At 42.6% G+C, this 23,490-nt stretch overlaps 1 protein-coding gene across 1 annotated transcript; it reads left to right on the forward strand.

The window, feature by feature from the left end:
• Nucleotides 1-3,131: 3,131 nt before the first annotated feature.
• RAD54L (RAD54 like) lies at nucleotides 3,132-22,714 on the forward strand. The gene is made up of 18 exons (XM_081866724.1): nucleotides 3,132-3,607; nucleotides 4,147-4,233; nucleotides 6,385-6,504; nucleotides 7,400-7,460; nucleotides 8,379-8,514; nucleotides 9,122-9,191; nucleotides 9,925-10,213; nucleotides 10,752-10,876; nucleotides 11,815-11,965; nucleotides 12,898-13,024; nucleotides 13,511-13,585; nucleotides 15,706-15,836; nucleotides 18,045-18,155; nucleotides 18,520-18,643; nucleotides 18,913-18,991; nucleotides 19,749-19,928; nucleotides 20,884-21,047; nucleotides 21,805-22,714. The coding sequence occupies exons 1-18, from the start codon at nucleotides 3,605-3,607 to the stop codon at nucleotides 22,004-22,006; spliced, it is 2,235 nt and encodes a 744-aa protein (XP_081722850.1). The 5' UTR covers nucleotides 3,132-3,604; the 3' UTR covers nucleotides 22,007-22,714.
• The last annotated feature ends 776 nt before the right edge of the window (nucleotides 22,715-23,490 follow it).

Here is a 23,490-nt window from a genome sequence, read left to right on the forward strand (position 1 = left end):
GTAATGCACTGTGCTAGTTGCTGTGTGGTTTTTAATTGCTACTTTTATTTCTAAGATTGCATTTTATTGTAATACAATTTGCATTGCATAGAATTCAGATTGCAATACTATAAAAGACAATATAAGAAATAAAAGAAGCAATAAAAATAGAGTGTGAATATTTAATGCCAAAATGCCACAGACCAACATGTCTTGCCAGAGTGGTGAATGCCCTGGTCATCTTCCACTTGGACTATTGCAATACGCTCTACGTGGGGCTACCTTTGAAGGAGACCCGGGAACTGCAACTAATCCAGCTAGACTGGTGACTGGGAGTAGCCGCCGAGACCATATAACACCGGTCTTGAAAGACCTACATTGGCTCCCAGTTCGTTTCTGAGCACAATTCAAAGTGTTGGTGCTGACCTTTAAAGCCCTAAATGGCCTCAGCCCAGTATACCTGAAGCAGTGTCTCCACCCCCATCGCTCAGCCTGGACACCAAAGTCCTCCTCCAAGGGTCTTCTGATGCTTCCCACAATGCGAGAAGCAAAGTTATAGGGATCCAGGCAGAGACCTTCTCAGTAGTGGTGCCCTCCCTGTGGAACACCCTCCTTTCAGATGTCAAGGAGATAAAGAATTACACAACTTTTGGAAAACATCTGAAGGCAGCCCTGTATTGACAGATTTTTAAGGCTTGATGTTTTATTAGGTTTTTAATTACGCTGTAAGCCGCCCAGAGTGGCAGGGGAAATCCAGCAAGATGGACAGGGTATAAATATTATTATTATTATTATTACTACTACTACCACCACCTGAATGAAGCTCATGGGACCCCTGCTGTAGAGAGCTGATCAGACACACAAGAGCAGCAGCCAAAACAAAAGCATACATCCTCAGAAATGACACCTGTGAGTTCTTGACTGTCTGAACAGGGGCTCCAGCAGACATTGTCAGCTATAATTACATAGAAGTAATGAAGCATCAATGAGCTGCTGTCAATATTACGAATCAGGTGTGTGCTACAGCCAAAGCTCAGGCAAACTCCTTAAAACTGCTTTTGTCTGGATGCCAGAGAATTTAATTGGTTACACTTTCCTTGCACTGTAACTTGCAACCAGGTATTTTGAAAGTATAGTAAAATGTTCTTTTGACTTTGAAGGAGTAACCAAACAATTTTGTCAAATACAAGCAGGATGCTTGACATTTAGAATCCAGTGCTGAAAGAAAATTAAATCCGGAAGCAAAAACTCTAAATGCCATAATAAATCTCAATATACAAAAGGATCTATGTTATGGTATACCTTATTCCGATTTCAACATCTGAGGCTGAAATAACTTAATATTGGGGACAAGGGCCAGAGTATTGCAGGGAATGAACATATTTGCAGAGAAGTTGGGTCATAGCATTTGGGAATTTTGAGAGGAACGGAAGACGTGTTGAGTGTTGACTAGGTAAAGGTAAAGGGACTCCTGACCATTAGGTCCAGTCGTGACCGACTCTGGGGTTGTGGCGCTCATCTTGCTTTATTGGCCGAGGGAGCCGGCTTACAGCTTCCGGGTCATGTGGTTCACCCCGTTGCGGGGATTCGAACTGCTACCTTCTGATCGGCAAGTCCTAGGATTTGTGGTTTAACCCACAGCGAGTGAAAAAATCTGCATTTGTGTGCTGTTTTTGTATTTTAGATACCCTGCTACTGATTTTCTCTTTTTTTTATTTTGCTGTTGCTGTTAGGAGAATCTGTATTTTATTATGTAGTATTTATATAACTGTTTTATTTTTTAACTTGTATAAAGGTAAAGGTAAAGGACCCCTGCCAGTTAAGTCCAGTCGTGAACAACTCTGGGGTTGCTGCGCTTATCTTGCTCTATAGGCCGAGGGAACCGGTGTTTGTCCGCAGACAGCTGGTCATGTGGCCAGCATGACTAAGCCGCTTCTGACGAACCAGAGCAGCGCACGGAAACACCGTTTACCTTCCCGTCGCAGCGGTACCTATTTATCTACTTGCACTTTGATGTATTTTCGAACTGATAGGTTGGCAGGAGCAGGGACTGAGCAGCAGGAGCTCACCCTGTCACTGGGATTCAAGCCCTAGGCTCAGTGGTTTACACCACAGCGCCACCCGCATCCCTTTTATGTTGTATAGATGTTATAAAATTTATGTTGTTGTAAACTGCACTGTGGTCAAGAGGATCGTGTCTTTAACCCTCTGGAATCCTACAGCAATGTAGAAAAAAAATTGGGACCGAATTATAAGAATTTGATCTGAAACTTCTAAGCAATGCAGCTGGTGTGTTGAGTGCTATGTAGTTTTATGTGTGAAGTGAAAATTGAACATTAATTAAAATATTTATTTTTTTAAAAGAGTACGTGGGTTTACTCTTGCAGAAGCCTTGCTCATTCTTCTTCAGCAAATTTGTTCCTTTTTTGGTGTAGTGGTTCATTTCAGTCTTTCTCTACTTGTGGTCCAGTTTCCCCTCTTACAGGAAATCCAAACATCAAAGAAAAGTTACAATAATGTCAAAAGACGACTAAAGAATAAAAGTGCCAAACATATAAGAGTTTCAATCCAATTCAATAGCTAAGGAAAACCCTAATTCAATTAATAAATATGAAGAATGGAATAATAAAGACACAACACACACTTAAGCCCAAAATACACACTTTTGCCTACACTTCACCAGCCAAAATACCAAACTCTTGGGAATGCCGTTTAAAGGAACAAATCCACCCATTCTTAAATTGGTTAAAGCGTCTGATCAAAAAGTTGGGACGGGGGGCGGGGCTAGTCCGTAGGCGAGTTTGCCAAAATCCGCCTCCTCTTCTCTCCTGAACTTATGCAGTTTTTGTTTAATTTCCCTTAGTATAGTGTTGCCAGGATTTCTCTTCACTGTGGATTCCGTCTGTGTCGTGTAACTGCTAACACCCCGCTGGCTGTGTCGGGATCCGAACCTGGGTCTCCTCCAACCCCCAACCCCGAGCCAGAACAGCCTTTGCCGGCCAAGCTGGTGTGTCCTCCAGTTTTTGGACTACAACTCCCATCAGCCCCCGTCACCAGAGTGCCCCGCCCCCTCTTAGCAAGGCTCCTCCTCCTCCCTCCCTCCCTCCCCTCCTGTTGGCTGCCGAGTCCCTTTCCTCCCGACAGGCACCCGGAGCTGATCGATGGCAGCTTCCCCGGTCGGCTCGCGATTGGCCTCGCCTCGGCTGAGGGGCGGGGCGAAACCCTGGGAAACCTCCGCGCGGGAAACAGAAAAGAGAGACGCGAGGAAGCGGCTGCTCCTCGCCCCGCGTCCCGGCCAGTGGCGCAGCCCCTTGACGCCCCCCGTCCACGTGCGACCGGCGGAGGGGGCTCGTGCCGCCTTCTCCACCAGGTCCACCCCCCGCCCGCTTCCCCTTTCCCAACTGCCCGAGGGCTCCGACTTCGCCGCTGCCCCCTCCCCATAGGGAAGGCGTCTCCACTGTGCCTCCTCTCGCCCCGTCCCCAGTTCAGGCAGCCGCCACTGCTGCCTCCTGTTGCCTTCAGGGTCGCCCCCTCCCCACCCTTCTTTCCTTCCTGCTTTCTCCTCGGTCCCTGTTCTTTCTTCCGTTGCTCCCCACAGATGGAAATTAACTCGTCCTGAGAGGAAATGGTAAGCCTAGCGGGGAGGGGGGCCCCCAATGGAATTCCCATAGGCAGGGCCGGATTTACGTATAAGCTAAACAAGCTATAGCTTAGGGCCCCACTCTCTTGCCCCCCCCCCCCCCAAAAAAAAATTAAAGGGAAAAAAACATGGATGTACATTTCCAAAAAAAATCTAAAAAAACAAATAAACTAAAACCTACATACAGCAACAGTGGCAAATGACTTTAGACACCTATTAGGTCCATAAATTACCATATAATCAACACAAAAAAACAGTGACAATTTGTTGTTGACAAAGGACAGCTGGACATACAAAGGGCCCCATTACCTTCAGTAGCTTAAGGCCTCATCAAACCTAAATCCGGCCCTGAGTGGGGAACCAGAGGAATTCCCATAGGCATTGTTGGGCTAAGTTTATATCATTCAAACGGGCAAAAGGTGTATCAGATAAAGCCGTAGTTTGTTGAAAATGCCAACTTCCACAGTATGCAGATTCTTAATAGGTTGCCTTGATCTATCACTCCTTTTTCCTTTCTCTTTTTGCAGAGGAGAAGCCTGGCTCCTAGTCAGCTGGTCAAGAGGAAGCCAGAAGGGAATGGCTCTGACGAAGATGACACCTGGCATCCTGAAACTGTGAGCATCCTGTCAATCATTCTGTTGTACACTTGTGTCCTGCTTTCCTTCCATGATGGAACATGCTGACCAGACCCAGAGCTGCTGAGCTTCAGCAAGGAGACTGCATTGTTCAGCTTTTCCATTCCTTTACTACACACATATATTTTCATTTCTCACTATGGATGTATCACTTGTGTAGTGGCTGACCTTTGGCCATAAACTCACTAGGGGGACTTATCTGTTGGCCTCAGTATATGCACTGTATTGTGGGTCAAGTAAAATAATAGTAATAATGCATCAATTTGGCTATTGTGATTGTTTGTGGGTAAGCGTATTGCTTATATGATGATGGATGTGTACTGCAAGGAGTTGGAGTCACTGGGACATCCTCAAGCTGGTTGTTCTCTTAGATGAAGCAAGCTCCAGTCAATACAGATGCTACATTTTATGTGGTGGCTGGTATATTTGCACCTTGGAGTAGTAAGAACTTGTCAAGAATGTACAACTTGCTGTTGAAATGGAACACTCAGGATGAAACGGTGAAATCAGCTATGATTAAATGGGCACAAGATGTTGGACATAATATTATGATGGCTGACTGGGAACAGTTATGGACCACAGGTATGAAGTTCACGGCATGCAATGCCTTAAGAGAGAATATAATGAAAATGATATACAGGTGGTACATGACACCAGTCAAGCTTGCAAAAATTTATCATTTGCCCGATAATAAATGTTGGAAATGTAAAGAGACTGAAGGTACATTCTTTCACCTTTGGTGGACATGCCCAAGGATTAAGACTTTCTGGGAAATGATCTATAATGAAATGAAAAAGGTATTTAAATATACCTTCCTGAAGAAACCAGAGGCCTTTCTCCTGGGCATGGTCGGCCAATTGGTGCCAAAGAAGGAGAACTTTCTTTATGTATGCTACAACAGCAGCAAGAATACTTATTGCAAAGTACTGGAAGACACAAGATCTACCCACCCGGGAAGAATGGCAGATGAAGGTGATGGACTACATGGAATTGGCGGAAATGACTCGTAGAATCCGACACCACGGAGAAGAGTTGGTGGAAGAAGATTGGAAGAAATTTAAAGTCTATTTACAGAAACATTGTAAAATTAAGGAATGTTAGAAGGAGGCTGGAATGAGGTTATGTGGCTTCAGCAGAAGTATTATAAAGGATTAAGTAAAAATAGATTGTTAAAAGATGAAAGGAGGGAAGGTAAAGTTACATTGTATTAGGATAAATAAGGAGGATGGAAAGGATTTGTTGAAATAGCTAACCGAACTAGAATACAAAAAAGGGAGGTGCGAGGAGGTCAAGGAAACAAGCAAATGAAAGATAAGCTATGGGAAGGTTCGTTGTGTTTTTTTCTTTTTTTTCCCTTTTTTTTCTTTTTCTTTTTGGTTTAATTGTATCTATTTTTCCATTTTTCTGTTTGTTATAAGTTTGTGTTTAACTTGGTGTGTTTTCTTTTTCTTTTTGTAACCTTTAAAACCTTAATAAATATTATTTAAAATAAAATAAAATATTTGCACCTTGGAGTGTGTTCCTCTAGCTGATCTACATGTGGAAAATGTTTGTTAACCTAAGGATTATCTAATGAAATTCATATTTAAACAATTTTAAACACGCAACTCAACGCAGCCAAATCTTACATATGTTTATTTGAAAGTAAGTCTCATTGAGTTCAATGAACCTTGCATCCAAGAAAGTGTGCATATGATTGTAGCTGTAGTCTTTTTCTCTTCTAAATAAATAAAAAGTAATTATTTTAGCAAGTATTGGAAACAAATTATTTCACATTTGTATCCTTCCCTTCCTTGAGACGTATATAGTAGACACTATCATTACAAGTTCTGTACTTGCAATAGCCCTCTTTTTGCTTTATGCTTCTTTATATCCAGTGTGTCCCAACCTCGGCAATGTTTCAAACCCAATTTTAAATCATATTAGCCTTCCAAAAATGTTTGCATTTTGTTTTTGCTTTTAACAAGGTTTGCGGCACTGATGGTGAACATCACTTCATTGAAAAACAATTTTTAAAAAACGAAGTGCTCAGATGCACAAATAATCTAACTGGATGGTTTTAGGCAGTATGACTGTTGTATGTACACCTGGGTTCTCCAATCCTAATGCAATATTTCTAATCTTTTCTAGACTCGGAAGAGACAGAAACATGGCAGCAAAGTCGATAACAGGGAGTGTTATATGTCACCTTTCCGGAAGCCCTTGGCACAGTTAACCAATCAGCCTCATTGCCTTGATGGCAGTAAACATGCAAGTGATTTATTTATGTTTTCTCATGCAATTTTGCACAGTTAACTTATTCCTGAGGGTGGGAGACAATGCAGTTTCTAGTATGGCTCTTTTATTGGTTGGGTTGTGGATGAACTCACACCACCTGAACGAGAAGCTGTGATTTGCAAAGGCACAAAGGCTATGAGCCAGAAGATCATAAGCACACAGATTTCCTTGCAATCTGCTGTGAAAAAAGATGCTGTGTTATCTGTCTGTAGCCGGCTATAAGAACCTGGTGGTTTTGGACTGGGTTCACAGAGAGAAATGATACTTCTTTGGGATCAACTTCTTCCCAGTTAGATAGTATAGAAAGTGATTTTTATATACGTTCTCTTTGAAATATAATATGAGAGACCTGTAAAGAATAAGCTGTTTATGAACTGTTCTTTATTTAGGAGCCTAATAAAAATGACTTGTTCAAAGAGCTCCCCAAATGTTTTATAAATAAAATAATAGATGAAATGCAATTAAGTTTCTAAATATATTTATTATTATTTAAAACATTTTCTAAACCAATTGATACTTAAACTCTCTTAAACCATTTACAAAAATACAAACGTACAAACAGAAAACCTTCATAAAAACAGAGTTCTAGTAATAACCAGGTCCAATCTGATGGTCATGGATAGCCTGGGCAAAAAATGATATCTTTATAAGACTTCTGAAGCAACTGATAGATGATATTTCCTAAATGGCAGGGCTTTACAGAGTGCAGGAACAATAGTGGAAAATACTTGTTGTCATTCAGTGCTAAATACATTTAGTTGGAAGCAAAATTTGCCAATCTCAGTATAAAGTTCATTATTGCTTACCGATTAGCTTGAAAGGTATTTTTAATGTTAAATTAATGAATATTTTATACTTTAAATCCTAGGAGGCCTTTATTCGCAGCATTTTGTCAAAACCTTTCAAAGTTCCTATTCCAAACTACACAGGTAAATCCATGAGGCTTTCCTCCTAACATTGTCTTACTTCGCCATCTGTTAACTCTGAATGTGTAGAATAATGAGGTTTTGTGTGTAAAAAAGAAAAAAAATGAAAAATGTTGAATTATTAAGTGGTGGGCTGTAATGCTTATTTAGGCTGCCCTCCTATGCATGTTTACCTGAAAGTAAGCTTCTTTGAATGTAGTGAGGCTTATTTCCAAGTAAATATGCATAACACAGGTCTATATGTCATGTAGGCTTACAGAACCTTAGATTTTAGTTATAATTTTGGGTCTCAAACTTCTTGAATTTTATGAATTGCCACCAAGTTTCAAAATGCACCTGCAGTTAATGGGAGGAGATAGACAAAAATGCTTCCTTTGCTGGTTAGTTGTATCTGGAAATTCATAGACTGAGTTGATGATACAAGCATAAGCTATGTGCCAAATATATGGGTTCATGAATCATTCCTTGATTCATTAACCTAAAACTTGTGAATAATTACTGTAGTTACACCTTCAAGTATTGGTCTAACTATCCTTTATTAACTAAGGGCACTCTGTGTGTGTTTGTGTGTGTGTGTGTTTTCTGATGAGGTGTGGATTTTTACATTTTGTTCAGGCCAGGTTTGGCGATAGAGATCTGGTGCTGTAGTTCAGAAGCTCTGTAATGGGAGTAGAACACCATTTTTTTTTGTTTCATGCTACTTGCCTTCATGCATAGTCTCAGTCTGATAGCAGTGGCACCCCAGACTTAATGAGATATCTCTGCCATGTTTATTCTATAGCTTACATCTCACACATAGCACTTTATACTTGGGGCTAACTTTCCCTAAAAGTCAGTGTGTTGTCACTGTAATAGGATATTTGACAGTCCTGCGTTTACTGAAAACAGTCAGCTTGCTGCTTTTTCTTTGTCATCTTTCAGGTTCCCCAGGCTTTAGAGCTCTGGGTATCAAGCGTGCAGGACTCAGGCATGCTCTCCATGACCCTTTTGAAGAAGGAGCTCTAGTGCTCTACGAACCTCCACCTCTGACTGCTCATGACCAGCTGAAAATCGACAAGTGAGTTGCTTCCTTTCGACCTCCCTTCTCCCCACACCCAGTAGGTTCTCTGCCACCATTTCAGCTTGGTTTGTGTATCTGTTGATATTTTGACGGATCTTAGAATCGGCATGCAAACTTAGTATTCAATTGCCATTTTGCAGTCATTAGGCTGATTCATCTCCCATAATGGAGACGCAGTGGTGGATCAGTTACAAGTGTTCGTGTTTCACACAAGAAAACTATCCAGATTGTTGAGGATGATTGATTCAGAAGGACATGAAGCATCGTTCCCTGTTCAGTAAATTCCTTACGAATATATCTTTATCAAACACAAACCACAGAGTGTTCATCGCTGCTTGCTCATATTACTGAATTCTGTGTCCCCCAGTAATAAGATAGCTGTGCATTGCTTTCTCTGGAGGTATGCAAAGCATATCTGAATGTTGCTATGACTTTCAACTGGGCCTAGTTGGTTTTGACTGTGAAAGTAGCCACGTGGTAGGAGTCCCTGTCTTGTGAAGCAGAGTGGTGCATTAACAGGCCTTGTGCCCTTTGGGAATATCCTTCAGAATAGTGCTTTGACCTTTATGCCTGCTCTGATCTCTCTCTTGTTTCTTACCTGAAGGGACAAAGTGCCTGTTCATGTTGTGGTGGATCCTGTTCTCAGCCGTGTCTTACGACCCCATCAGAGAGAGGTGAGTTCTGCGAGTTACCAAATGCAGCAGTAATGCTGCTGTGAACTTTTCACTGCATTTTCTTTCACCCTAGAGAGTGGTCCTCTGGCAAGTGTGAAGAGCATTCCTAAGCTTGAAGGTGTGTGGGGGTAGGGTTGTTGAGCAGGTGCCTAATGACGCCTTCCAGCTTCAATATTGGGAGGAAAGCTAGGGGATTGCTTGATAACTATGTGGCCAAGGGCCCTGAAGCACCACCTCTATGTAGGGTCGAGCCTGCAAGTCCCTGCTCTGCTCTGAAGCAGGGGAGGGGAGACTTCCTTTGCTGCTGCTGTTGGGAGATGCTGGGAGCCACTGTGCAGCAATGGCCAAGGACCCCACGCTCACCTGCTTACTTTTCCTGCAGCTAGCACACTTCACACACCCCTTTCCTGCAGGCTTCTGTGTCTGCTGCTTCTAGCTGAGTGGCTGCAACCATCTTTCCCTGTGCTTCAAAGGCCAGGCTAAAATGGCAATTCCCTGCACTATGAGCTGTGACACTATTGGCTGTCGTTGGAACCTGTGCATTTCTGAGCAAATCTTTGTGTCTCTCCAGTTTCCCAAGCTCTTCTGTTTCGAGAACAATGTTGTAATTGGAATTGAATACCAATAGCTTCCTGTGCATCCAGTCGCAATTTGCGCAGGTGCTGCTTCGTGCGCAATATCACTTTTCGTCCTGCAAGTCTATTCTAATACAAGGGAAACGCTTTCCGTGCAGGGGGTGAAGTTCCTGTGGGAGTGTGTGACAGGCCGCCGCATCCCTGGAAGTCATGGCTGCATTATGGCAGATGAGATGGGTCTGGGCAAGACCTTGCAGTGCATCACTCTGATGTGGACGCTCTTGCGCCAAAGTCCAGATTGCAAGCCTGAGATCGACAAGGCCGTTGTGGTCTCACCTTCCAGCCTGGTGAAGAACTGGTACAATGAAGTGGGTAAATGGCTTGGAGGAAGGATTCAGCCACTGGCTATCGATGGAGGCTCCAAGGAGGATATAGACAGGAAGCTAGGTATGTGCTTTTAAACAATATGTGCTTTTAAAAAAGAAAGAAAATGATTTGCTGTAAAGCAAGAACACTACTACATAAGCTCTATTCCCTCATACTCAGTTGCGACAATCATCACATTCTTGGCAGGCTTTAATTCAAAGATTCATGCTGAGGAATTTGATAAATGGTTTCTACAGTTGTGAACAGAGGGTAAAAACAGCAGAGCTAGCAAAGGCCTAGAGACAGGTACATAGAGGACCTAGTAAGAGAACTTGGGTTGGTAGCTTGTAGGACCTGGATGACCTAGACTCTTCCAGCTCTGCCATGGATCTCTTGAACCACTTTGAGTACTGGAGATGAAGGAAATAATGCATTGTGATTCTTTGGATGTAAAAAACACTTTGTTGCAATATACCAGAACACAAAAAGTAAGTGTAGAGGTAAATGTGGGATGCACAGTTTTGCAAAACTGCTTATTCCTAAAGCTTACGCTGTCTCCCCTTGGCTTCCAAATACACCTCACTTATTTTTCTTTTGCTGTTTTTATTTTTCCTAATAGCTGGGTTTATGAACCAACGAGGCCTAAGAGTCCCATCCCCGATCCTGATAATTTCCTACGAAACATTCCGACTTCATGCTGAAGTCCTCCAGAAAGGGAGTGTTGGGTTGGTCATATGTGATGAGGTAGGTGGAAAGCAGCTGGTATTCTTGTTAGCGAGTGATCGATCGCCCATGGAGTCAAAATTTGGCTGATGTCACTCAGCTTCAGTGGTGAGCCTGGGCAGGAATTTCTAGCCACTTAATTGGCAACATGCAGGAAGGTTTGCCCCTACGCTAAGTGCAGCTGAGGGCTAAACCCAAAGTTTCTGTGACTGCATGGTTAGCAACCACACCAGCGGTTCTTAACATTTAAAATGGATGGGGGATGATATTGTTGCATCAAAACCATAAGGCAGAGAGCAGCGAATTTCAACCTTTCCTTCCCCACCTGTTATCCTGATGCAAATAGAACCCCTTCTCCAGTAACTAGCAGTAGAAGGCAAATCTCCCCTTGGTGGAAGAGTATTATTATTATTTTTTAAGTGGCGTTGCTATCCCTGCGCCAAAGAAGCAGCTTGATGCTTACAGCACCTGTTCTCCCCTCCTGGCTCCCCATGTCATGCAGTTCTCTCAGGTACTAGGGATCCTTTAAGAGGGAGATGCCAGGGATCTGAACCTGAGACTTTTTGCATGCAAAGCAAAAGAGCTCATCCCCACTGCCCCCCTTGTGTTTTCCCAGAGGACCTATATTAGATTTAGTCCCATTCCATAATCTTGTATAACTACTTTGGTTCATCGGAAGCCTTTGCAACGTATCCCTTCTCCTTTTATTAATTATTAGCACTTGTCATTGCTTCCAGTGGTTAGCTGCTAGGACATCATAGTGCTCTTCAGGTGTCTTATAACTAGCAGTTAAGTAAACCCACTGGCCATGGGAGGGGGGGAGGGTTGCAATAGGAACATGCACCTATTAGTATATTTCTTATTTTGCAGTGCTTAGATTTAATCTTGTCTGCAGGTTTATAAGATAGGTATATTGATTCTGCAAAAGTAAATATGCATGCATCCTGTTACTCTTTCAGGGTCACAGGCTGAAGAACTCAGATAACCAAACGTACCAAGCTCTGAACAGCCTGAAAACTGCAAGGCGAGTGCTCATCTCAGGAACTCCCATTCAGAATGACCTCCTGGAATACTTCAGTCTAGTACATTTTGTCAACTCGGGCATCCTCGGTAGGGACTTCTTTTTTAAAACAACAGCAACAGCAGTATAATAAGTCTGAAGTTAGCAGCCCAAGTTTCTAAGTTCCCCACCATAATGACTGGGCGTGGGGAAGTGCGGTTGTGCACTGCAAGTGTATATCAAATTGCCAATCACACTGTGTTTCACACATTATTACAGTGGTACCTCGGGTTAAGTACTTAATTCATTCTGGAGGTCTGTTCTTAACCTGACTAACGGGGCCTCCTGCTGCTGCTGCGCCGCCAGAGCACAATTTCTGTTCTCATCCTGAAGCAAAGTTCTTAACCTGAAGCACTATTTTTGGGTTAGCGGAGTCTGTAACCTGAAGTGTATGTAACCCGAGGTACCACTGTGTAGTGTAGCTCTGTTCCACAGAACAGTGGTGAACCATTTTATTGGAAGATGTGGACTAATCAAAGTGTTGCTAGCTTTGGAGTTCCAAAAAAGTGTGAACAACCTTGTGGGAGTCTGCTAGGGAACCTTTTGGGAACAGAGTGACTGTATTTCCAGCTATGTCATATGCTTACCTTTCAATTTTGGCCCAGATGTCTGCTGTGTCTGCTTTCCTCAGCATCTTATTAAATGACCAAGGTTCTGTCAATGTTTGAAAGTGTTGTATAATTGGATCTCTCATTAAGTGAGCAGGTGGGACTTGAAGGCATAAGTGATGATGTTTCCAAGGCAAAGGAATGGTTATTTCTAAAGTTTCACATGCCTTTCTGAATTATGAGGTTCTGCCTGATCCAGAAAAAAGCTGTTGTCTAAACCTACTAGGCTACAGAGACATTTACGTGCATCAGAAAGTTTGAAATGCAATGGAAGACGTGTTTGAAATAGTTAATAGCATTTAAAACTTGCAAAAGAATATAGAAAATGAAAGGTAGGGCTATTCCTCATCATCACGTTTTGCTTTTTTGGACAGGGACAGCTCAGGAGTTTAAAAAGCACTTTGAAATTCCCATCCTGAAAGGCAGGGATGCCGATGCAAGTGAAGCAGGAAGACACAAGGGAGAGGAGAGGCTTAAAGAGCTGATCAGCATCGTCAACAGGTGAAGTTCACAAGTTTCCCTTTTTTATCCTAGGAGCACTTTATTTCCCTAGTTCTAACTCCCCAGATTGTGCTTTGGGAGTTAAAGTTACTTTGACCCTGGAAACGGCTCAGTTCATTATTCCTTATAATTCATCCAGTAGTTCTGATAGAGCTCAGAAAGTGCAAATCCATTCATCTTTAAGTCATCACCCAACAATTGCTATGGGTCATGTACAGTCAGTCTCTCCAAATTGATTTTTTCTTCTCATTGTGGTGCTACTGTCTCTCTTGAGTGCTTTGATCGGCTGAGAAAGAAAGTGGGTTTTGGTTTTTTTTGCTAAAATGGACGTTTACTTGTTGTCAGAGCTCATGCATGCTGATCAAAGTCTGCAGAGCTCTTACCTGAAAGATCTCTGTTAACACCAGGAAGGTGTTCTGCTGGAAGATGGTCATGAGCTTAGGTATTCTTGTTAACAGCATTAAAATTTATTTTGTTCCTTTCTAGGTGTCTTATAAGGAGGACTTCAGATATTCTCTCCAAATACCTTCCAGTGAAAATAGAGCAGGTGGTGTGCTGCAGGTACAATATGCAAGTGCAGCTTTTAAAACAAAGCACAGACTTTTCAAACTTAATCAAGAAATGAGGTGGATTCACTCTTGCCTTGCTAAGCAAGAGTCAATAGAAACATTCTGATCTGTGTTACTCTGGGTGTTGCGGCCGAATATTCCCTTTGCCCCTTTGGTAACAGCCAATTAACCTTCCATCTTAAATTCTGCTGAATTACCGTAGTTTTCGCCCCATAGGACGCACCGGCCCATAGGATGCACCTAGGTTTTATTGGGGGGGGGGGGAAATAAAGAAAAAAACTTATTCCCCCCCCCCAGGTGCGGGGCTGGGGCGGGGGAAGCCCGAGCTTCCCCCAACCCTAGCCCCGAGAACAGGCTGCTATCCGCTAGCCGTGGGAGAGCCGCGCAACTTCCCATGGCTAGCGGAGCGCTGTATGAAGCCCTAAGCTTGGGGCGTGCTGAGCTCAGCGTGCCCCGAGCTTCTGGGTGCCGGCAAGCTCTCCGCTAGCCGTGGGAGGGCTGCGTCTCCCATGGCTAGCGGATAGCTTCCTGAAGCCTGCATTCGCCCCATAGGACGCACACACATTTCCCCTTCATTTTTGGAGGGGAAAAAGTGCGTCCTATAGGGCGAAAAATACGGTATTTATCAGCACAATGAAGTCCTTTATTGGAGTCACTATATTTTACTATGTAAGTGCACTGATCCTAGGTAACTTGCCTCTCAATGAAAAGGAAGAAACTGAGTTATTGACATATATAATATTCCGCCCCCCCCCCGCAAAGTAAAAAAAAAAGTCAGCATAATTAATTCGGTGATGGAGCTTGCCTCAAATCTATTCTGAAAGAACCACATTCATCTAGATGTCAGAGAATAGTGCCTTTCTTATTCTGCTTAGCTACAACAATGGTTTGTGTTGTTGTTTTTTGCTTTTCATCCAAATCTAACCGTACCCTTTATAAAATGTTCTGCATTAATGAAGTCAGGAAAATCAATCACGTTTTTAGATGCTATTCAGTATTTTTGTGTGTGTTTTAAAGAATGTGCAACTCATTTGTTGCACATCAAATAGCTATAAACTGCTAGATGATGTTGGACCTTTAAAAAGAATGCTTCCCCCCCCTCTATGAACCTTAATAAAATGTATTTAAAAACAAATAAAAATAATGCTTTTAAGACACCGGGTTTCAAGCAGCAGCTTGGTGAGCAGCAAGATGTATAGACAGGAGGTCTTTCCTTAGCAGCAAGGTTGAAAAACACTGACTCTGTAAGGGACACCATGTGCTAAGACAATCATGTATGCTAATAGTAGGAATAGCTGTATGAAAGATGTGATGAAACAGCCACCCACCAGTGCCTTCCTGCTTGATAGTTTACTCTTTGGAATGTCACTGATGTTCTGAGAGATTCTGGGGGAAATAATTTTTCAATGTTAGGGTGTTAGATCACTGAGAATGCAGTATTCTGACTTGCAGTCTTTTGTTCTGGTTTGAGCATGCTGGCAGAGTTAATAGCATAAAAGTGAAAGTTAATGCTGCCATCTCTAGATATCCGCTAACCCAGAAATATTACCTTGGGGTAAGAACTTTGCTTCAGGATGAGAACAGAAATTGTGCTCCGGCGGCACAGCAGCAGCAGGAGGAGGCCCCATTAGCTAAAGTGGTGCTTCAGGTTAAGAACAGTTTCAGGTTAAGAACGGACCTCCACATCAAATTAAGTACTTAACCCGAGGTACCACTGTACTTTTAACAGTGATCTTAGCTCGGCAGCTTTGAGACTGGAAAATGGAGCTTTTATTATTAGTAAGAGTCCAATTTAAAGACCAGTTTGTGAATTAAGCGAATGAATTAAAAGAAGCAGAAAAACCAGACTCTGGAGAATGGCTTTCTTTTAAGACTAGGGTATTGCCCAGGTCCACCAAAGTCAGTGACAGTTTAGCTCCTCTTGTACACCAAGTTTCCTTCTGAGTTTGCAACGAGGGGAATTTCCCTTTGGAAAATTCTGAGTTATTTTGCATTAAATGTTCATTTGGGAGCTAACCTAAGCAATTCCAACATGGATTGGATGAGATGGGATTTTTGTAATGGTCATCTGTTCAGTGATTGGAACATGACTGATGTCTTGTTTCACCTCAGGCTGACTCCCCTTCAGGCAGACCTGTACAAACGCTTCCTCAAGCAAGCAAAGCCTGCTGAGGAACTGAAGGAAGGGAACATGAGTGTTTCATCCCTTTCCTCCATCACATCGCTGAAGAAACTCTGTAATCGTAAGTCATCCTGTCAGTTTATGTATACAATGCCCTGTGCCAAGGACTCAGAACATGGACAGAAAGTTAGAAACAAGATAAATCTCTGTTGAATGGTTTTCAACCTGAAGTTGAAGTGTTCTTGTATGCTAGAGCCCTGGTCATTAAGAAGGTGTTTTTAAAACACTTCTGCTAAGCAGTGTTAGAAACTGAGATATGAAAGCAAGGAGCTAAATAGCGCCTTAAACCTAGGTTATGGGCGCAACAACAGAATGTTTAGGCGTACTTTTTTATAACAAGAATACAAAGCTGAAAATGAATGAACTGCAGCTAAAATATTACGTTCGTTCTTCACACGGTCTAGTCCTTCCCCTGACCTCTTAAGAGGGTCTCTTCTCCAATCTTCAGAGAGTACCTGGAAGTCGAGAGGTAGGAAAAGGTCCTCCTTTCCTTCCACTCTGCAGTTTTACTCTGAAATCTTAGGCGCAGTACTGCGCCCAGAACTCAGAAACTGCTCACACTAATGAAATTCCCTGTCACAAAATGCGCCTAGCACAATGGGAGTTTCAAACACTGCTGCTGAAGCTAAATTCCAAAGCAGTGATGCTGCATGGCAGTTAAAAAGAATAAATTTTGTTTTGTAGGTATTGAAACAAAATAGGGTTCATAATCTTGGCTCACTGTGTTAAGGGCATGGGCATTTTGGGTCTGAGGCATAGAAAAAACTCAGTTCACAGTCTCTGATTTCCTTGTTGGAGAAAGTGAAGTTGCTGCACTATTATGCTTCAACTTCTGTGCAAGCGTAATAGAAGCATGCTCTTCGAAGCATGCTCTTCGAAAGGACTGGAAGTATTTTTGTATGTTGTCCCTCTCAGTCATCTAAGCCACCCCTGAACCTCCTCTCTTGGAACTCCACAATTTATAAACTAAACTGCTTTTTCCGCCCTGAGGAAAAGCACAGTTGTCTAAACTGGAGCACGTGTCTTCTTTTGTTTTTACTGGTTTTTCACAAGCCCCTGTATTTTGCTTTATGCTCTAAGTGGGGATAGGCAGATGTTTGTCCCATGTAAAGATTTTCCATGTTTAAAGTTTGAGACTCTGCTGCCCTCTTCTGGACTCGAGTTTGCTTGGGCTGGTGGCTGGCCTTCTAGTGCCTGAATAATGCATGGGGATACAGGCATCTTACTTACAGGACTTTGCAGCTATGCAAGCATGTGCCGTGCCTCTCCACACCCTCTTGGGTTTTAGCTGGTTTTAAAAAATGTAATATTTAATTTTGAATCTTAGCACTCTCATAATTAATTTACAAATTTTTAATCTATTGCATAATGTGACTATGGGTTTAAAATCCCTACTATGCATGTTCATGGTTTAAATGCTTGGTTGTGCTATTTTTGAAATTGGGAGCAGATAGTTTGGGCTTCTTATGGGAAATCAAGGCACCCTTAAATGGAAAGAGAACTAGATAAGCTAGCAGTGTATATGGGCCAGTGTTGGACAGAGTATGCTGTTGGGTCTGGATGAATGCAGAGATACAGCTTCAAAACACTGCTTAGTTATGGAACAAGCAAGCAATTATGAGCTACATTCAGAAGGTTACTTGTGGGCCGAGGAACACTTGATGTGTGAAAAGGAATATATACAGTGTATGGTAATTTATTGTCAGAGAAGCCCCCTCAATCAAGGGTGGGAAACCTATGGACCTCCAGATGTTGTTTGTCTCCTCCCATTAACCCCTGGGCAACACAGTCAATGATCACGGTTGATGGGAGTTGTAGCTAAGCAACATCTGGAAGGCCACAAGTTCCTCCACACTTACACTACGTAAAAGTTAGTGATTTAAAATGATCACATGTAAAGTTATAGTTTTCAGGTACTAGAACAACCTTTCTCAACCTAGATGTTGTTGGACTACAACTCCCATCATTCCTAGCCAGCATGGCCAGTGGCCAGGGATGATGGGAGTTGTAGTTCAAGAACATCTGGGGACCCAAGGTTGAGAGAGGCTATACTAGACCATTGCATGTTAAATACAGGGGGAGATTATAAAACTGTTTAGATGATGATGATGATGATGATGATTAGGCGCTGCAGTTATTTCTGTCCAGAGATAATAGGACTGTGTAAGGAAGCTGTTTCCGTCACATTAAGACCAATCCTTCTACCTTGCTAAACAGAAAGTGTGTCGACTCCAGTTCTGTGCAGTGATTCTTAATAACTTTTCTCTAGATCCTGCCCTGATCTATGAGAAGTGTGTGGAGGAAGAGGAGGGGTTTGTGGGTGCTCTGCAGTTATTTCCTTCTGGCTATAGCACCAAGTCCCTAGAACCTCAGCTCTCAGGTAAGTCACCTGTGTCCTGCTGTCCCCTGGAATTCACACAGTATTTATTCCTCCCCTTGCCCCATCAATGATGTTGTTGTCTAATAGCAGAGAGCATCCCCCAGTATCCACTCTTTTTGCCCTGGTGCATCTCTCAATCACAACACACTTGAGCAGCCCACCCACCCACAGTCAAAAAAGCCCCTCTAAGGGCAAAGGAAGTGCCTGCCATTTATTTAAAAATTCACAAGGCTCACCAGCCTAGAACCCACCGGCACTGTGTTGTCCTTGGTTGCCAAGGAAGGCCTGTTTCATCTGTGGGCATTGGGTTGGCGGTTTCTGGTTTTATAGCGTTTGTATTCATTGATTTTTTTTTTCCCTTCAGGGAAGATGCTGGTTTTGGACTACATTTTGGCAGTTACGAGGAGCACCAGTAATGACAAAGTAGTCCTAGTTTCCAATTATACTCAGACACTGGATCTCTTTGAGAAACTCTGCAGAGCTAGAAGGTATAAAGACTGAGAGGTTGTGAGTGTGTGTGAGAGAACCTAAGAGGAACTCTTCCTTGGGAATGATGGGTGCAGAAATGATGGGTCAGGCTTGGCCTGCTGTCTCCATAAAACTATTCTAAAACTCTCCTCCCCCAGTATTGCCTTAATTTTTTCCTGATATTAAATTCACTTGTAGAACTATCCCATGTGTAAGGGGTGAAATTGCAGCTATTTCAAGGACATATTGGTATAAGGATCTTAATTTGCCCTCTTTTTGTGTCTGTCAGGTACTTGTATGTCCGTCTGGATGGCACCATGTCCATTAAAAAGAGAGCAAAGATAGTGGAGCGTTTCAACAGCATTTCTGTAAGTGAAACTTCCAGGCTCAAGTTCCACCCTTTCTAGTTCCACCCTTCCTACAAAACAGGGCAGAAGTGGTTACAATATAGTCTTCCAGTAAAAAAGCCTCATTGGCCTCCTGCATTTTAATGCCAGTTACAGCCAAAATATGTACCCCTGCTTGAAATAGAGGTATACTTGCAATAGGAAAATATTTTCAGCATGACTTTCCAATGAGCGTTCATGGTTGTTACACAAATGCAGTGATGTGATACAGACATGTACTTTGGTGCATGATCACTTCTCCAGTTAGTGATGCACTCTTCCCTCATCCCAAAACAAAGTTGAGAATCTTTTTTATCCGGTGTCCAGGGGTCAAGAAAACCCAGCATGGTTAGAACAGGAAGAGTGGAGATAGGATGGATTCTGCATTATTGCCCTGTCTAGATTTGTGCCTCTAGTTTTCCATCAGTGTTACTAAGTCTTCTAATTATAAGCTTTCATGTACCTATTGGAGAATACACAAACAAGTAGTACCCATAATCTTTGGCTGTATATATATTTGTAGGGCAATGGCTTGTGATGTTCTTCACTACAAATTTGGAAGAGCCCAGTATCTTTAGACTGAAAGGAAGAAAGAGTAGTCTATTAACCAACGTTCGTGTTCATTCATTTTGCATACAAGATAAAAGGATAATTTGAAGTGTGTTTTTCAGAAATAACCTACTGAGTCAGCAGTGTCACTTGTGCTGGGCACCTAACTTGAGTTTCTCTGGTCCCCTAGAACCCTGAATTCATTTTCATGCTGAGCAGCAAAGCAGGTGGTTGTGGCTTAAATTTGATTGGAGCAAACAGACTTGTAATGTTTGACCCAGACTGGAACCCAGCCAATGACGAACAAGCCATGGCCCGTGTCTGGAGAGATGGCCAGAAGAAGACTTGCTATATCTATCGATTGCTTTCGGTAAGGCTTGGATTCCAACTCTGCTTGTCCTCATCGCAGAGTACAGATGGCAAAGCTTGAGTCTGTTGCAGAAAGAAACGAGTTTGTAACAGGTGTCTGATTTCCAGTTGCACAAGGGTAGCTGGTGTCATGGCATGCAGAAGCATAAATGTTTTGAATGGACTACAGTGGAGCCTGTTTTTTTACCAATCTCTTATGATACTGGGCATGCGCAGTGATGTAAGGTGAACTAAAGCTTCATCAGGACATAGGAAAAGGAAGATGTCCCAGACGTAAATCTCTTTGTTTAGAGGCATATCCCCATCAGGCTTAAAGGTTAAGGCCAATGGTTTTCCACTGCCTGAAAACTGAAGCCACAGCTGCTTTTGGATTATCTATCCTGGTCTTTCAACCCAGAGTTTATATTGTAATCTTTTTTTTTTAATAATAATGAGTATACAGTGTCCTATGGCAAGACCTTAAAGTAGTTAAAGTTACAAGTTGAAACAGAATAAAAATAATGTAACTGGCTAACATATAACACCCCATTTAACAGTTAAGCACCCTACAGATGTGAAGTCTTTGGCCAAATTTCAGAGCCTTATTCCTTATTTACATGCTGAACAAGCTATACAGCAGGCTTCCTCAACCTCTGCCCTCCAGATGTTCTGAGACTACAATTCCCATCATCCCTGACTACTGGTCCTGCTAGCTAGGGATCATGGGAGTTGTAGGCCAAAAGCATCTGGAGGGCCAAGGTTGAGGAAGCCTGCTCTACAGGATTGGTGCCCAGAGGGCAATATTTTGAGAAGGGAACAATATGAGGAATGGATGGCACCATTCTTCACCCTTGATTGGGAGAGCATGGCAATTGGAATGTGGAAATCAGGTTCTGGCTAAAGAACATGTAACGCTTATAAGGATTCTCTGGCCTTTCCAAAAACCCAGCGCCAGCCTTAATTTTGTATCCTTTTAGACAGGGACAATTGAGGAAAAGATCTTTCAGCGGCAGACCCACAAGAAGGCTCTCAGCAGCTGTGTCGTAGATGAGGAGCAGGATGTGGAAAGACATTTCTCTCTCGGCGAACTGAAGGAGCTATTCACACTCAACGAGACCACCACAAGTGATACCCATGACAAGTTAGTATTCGAAGAGCTGTGGGTAATGTGTTGGGGGACACAAATGAATGCTTTTGTGTGGTATGTTTATCCAGAACAAGTAAGAAAAATTATCCCCATGTTCAGTCTGTATATGCAACAATAGATTAGGACCACATCAGCCCACCATGTCCTACGTGATCACGTATTGGCCTTAACATTTGTGTAGGTTAATGGTATTGTGAGCTGTATGCCTCAAGCCTTGCAGTACACAAATGTGCCTGTCTGTTGGACTCTATGAGTAGGCCCCTATAGAAACATATACTGGTGTGACCCCAGTTTGCCTGCTACTCATGCTGATTGGAAGTGTTCATTTTTGGGTTTGGGTTAAATTGCTTCATAGGACATTAGTGTGTGGCTATATGGTTGTAACCCATCCTGGGACGTTGAGATGAAAGACAGGTAAAAGCAATCTTAAAATAAATAAATTATCCTAGGGCTCTAAACCCTCTTAAGAGATTATTAGTTTGTGTGCTTGACTGAAGGTTTGAATATCATAACTTTACTTTGGGAAGAGGTGCGAAGCAAATGTTTTAATCCCAATTTCTGGTACACGCACTGATTTCTGCCTAAACTTTTTTCATCAGTAAGTAAAATAGAGCATGCTTCTAAACGATACAGTCTTTGCAAACAGTAGTGTCTTCAAGATTGCAAGCCCTTTAAGCTAAGACAATGAAAGCCTGCAGAAAGTTACGTAGAGGCTCTGGCCCTTGTTAGCACAATGCGCTCTTCGTTGCAGGATCAAGTGTCGTCGCTGTGTGAATGGCCATCAAGTCAGGCCACCTCCAGATGGGTCTGACTGCACTTCTGACTTATCCCAGTGGAATCACTGTGCTGAAAAACGTGGACTCCAGGACACAGTCCTCAAGGCTGCCTGGGATGCTGCTGTCACCTTTACCTTCCATCATCATTCCCATGAAGAACAACGGGGGATACCATGACGATTGGTTTGGGCTGACTTTCTGAAACTCAAGCTATTTGTTATCCTGATCCACCAAGTTTAAGATTACACTTTTTCTCCCATTAATGCCGTGGAAGAACTATGTCTTCTTTATAAAAGTGGTAGGCCAAATCAGTTGGTCACAGAGCATTAGTATAATTATGTTTATGAAGCGTGGCATGTATGGGAAGACCACGACAGAAAAGTGTTCACTTCTGATCATGGAATTGATCCCATGCTACTTTATCACTCTTTGGACTGTGTTACTTGTTCTGAAAAATTTAAAGACATGCCTACAAAGTTAATTTTTCAAGAATAACAGTGAACAATGGATATACATACCATTTATTGAAACTGAATTGCTTGCTGTTAAATAGTAATGAAAAGATCTATTTTAATTCTGCTAATGAGGTAAGGCCTAGTGTAAATAGAATCTGGAAACCTCAAAATCAAAGCAGATGGGTAAAAGAAGTCTGTTTTTCCACTTGAACCTCAGATGGTTGATACCTTAGTTCTCCAGGCAGAAGATTCACTTAAAGAAAATTGAGTTCACGAGTACCGGGACAAAATATTTCTGTATCTTAACTCCTTAAGCTTATTTATTGACTCTCCACAGCATTGACTTTAAAAGATAGTGATAACATATGTGCCAGTTATCACTGTCCTGTTTTTATAGAGTAAAATAAAATGTAGACTGCAATACTTCGTACAGCAGTGTGGGGCTTAACTTGGTGCGAAGACTTCTAACATTCATGAGTGAGCTGTTGGGACTTCACCTCTCAACCTCTTAAACCAGTCAGCATCTCATCCTATGAAGCTTATGTAACAGTAATTTTAGGGGTGATTGTTATAAATGGAAGTGTTCAGTCTTCCTTTGCATACCTAGTCATGGCTGAAACCTTGACCTTTGAGGTTCAGGGAAAGTCATAACACTGCAATCCTGTTCATGTCTCCTCAGAAGTGCTGAGTTCACTGGGACTTATATAAAAAGGTAAAAGTACCCCTGACCATTAGGTCCAGTTGCGGTGCTCATCTTGCTCTATAGGCCAAGGGAGCTGGCATTTGTCCGCAGACAGCTTCTGGGTCATGTGGCCAGCATGACTAAGCCGCTTCTGGCAAATTTGCTGCCAAGGAGTGTGGTGGAGTCTCCTTCTTTGGAGGTCTTTAAGCAGAGGCTTGACAACCATATGTCAGGAGTGCTCTGATGGTGTTTCCTGCTCGGCAGGGGGTTGGACTCGATGGCCCTTGTGGTCTCTTCCAATTCTATGATTCTAAACCAGAGCAGCGCATGGAAATGCCGTTTACCTTCCCACCGGAGCGGTACCTACTTAGCTACTTGCACTTGATGTGCTTTTGAACTGCTAGGTGGGCAGGAGCTGGGACCGAACAACGGGAGCTCACCCCATCACAGGGATTTGAACCACCGACCTTCTGATCAGCAAGCCCTAGGCTCTGTGGTTTAGACCACAGCGGCACCCACATCCC

This window comes from Podarcis erhardii (genome assembly GCF_964252035.2).
Source record: "Podarcis erhardii genome assembly, chromosome: 6".
Taxonomy (NCBI): domain Eukaryota; kingdom Metazoa; phylum Chordata; class Lepidosauria; order Squamata; family Lacertidae; genus Podarcis; species Podarcis erhardii.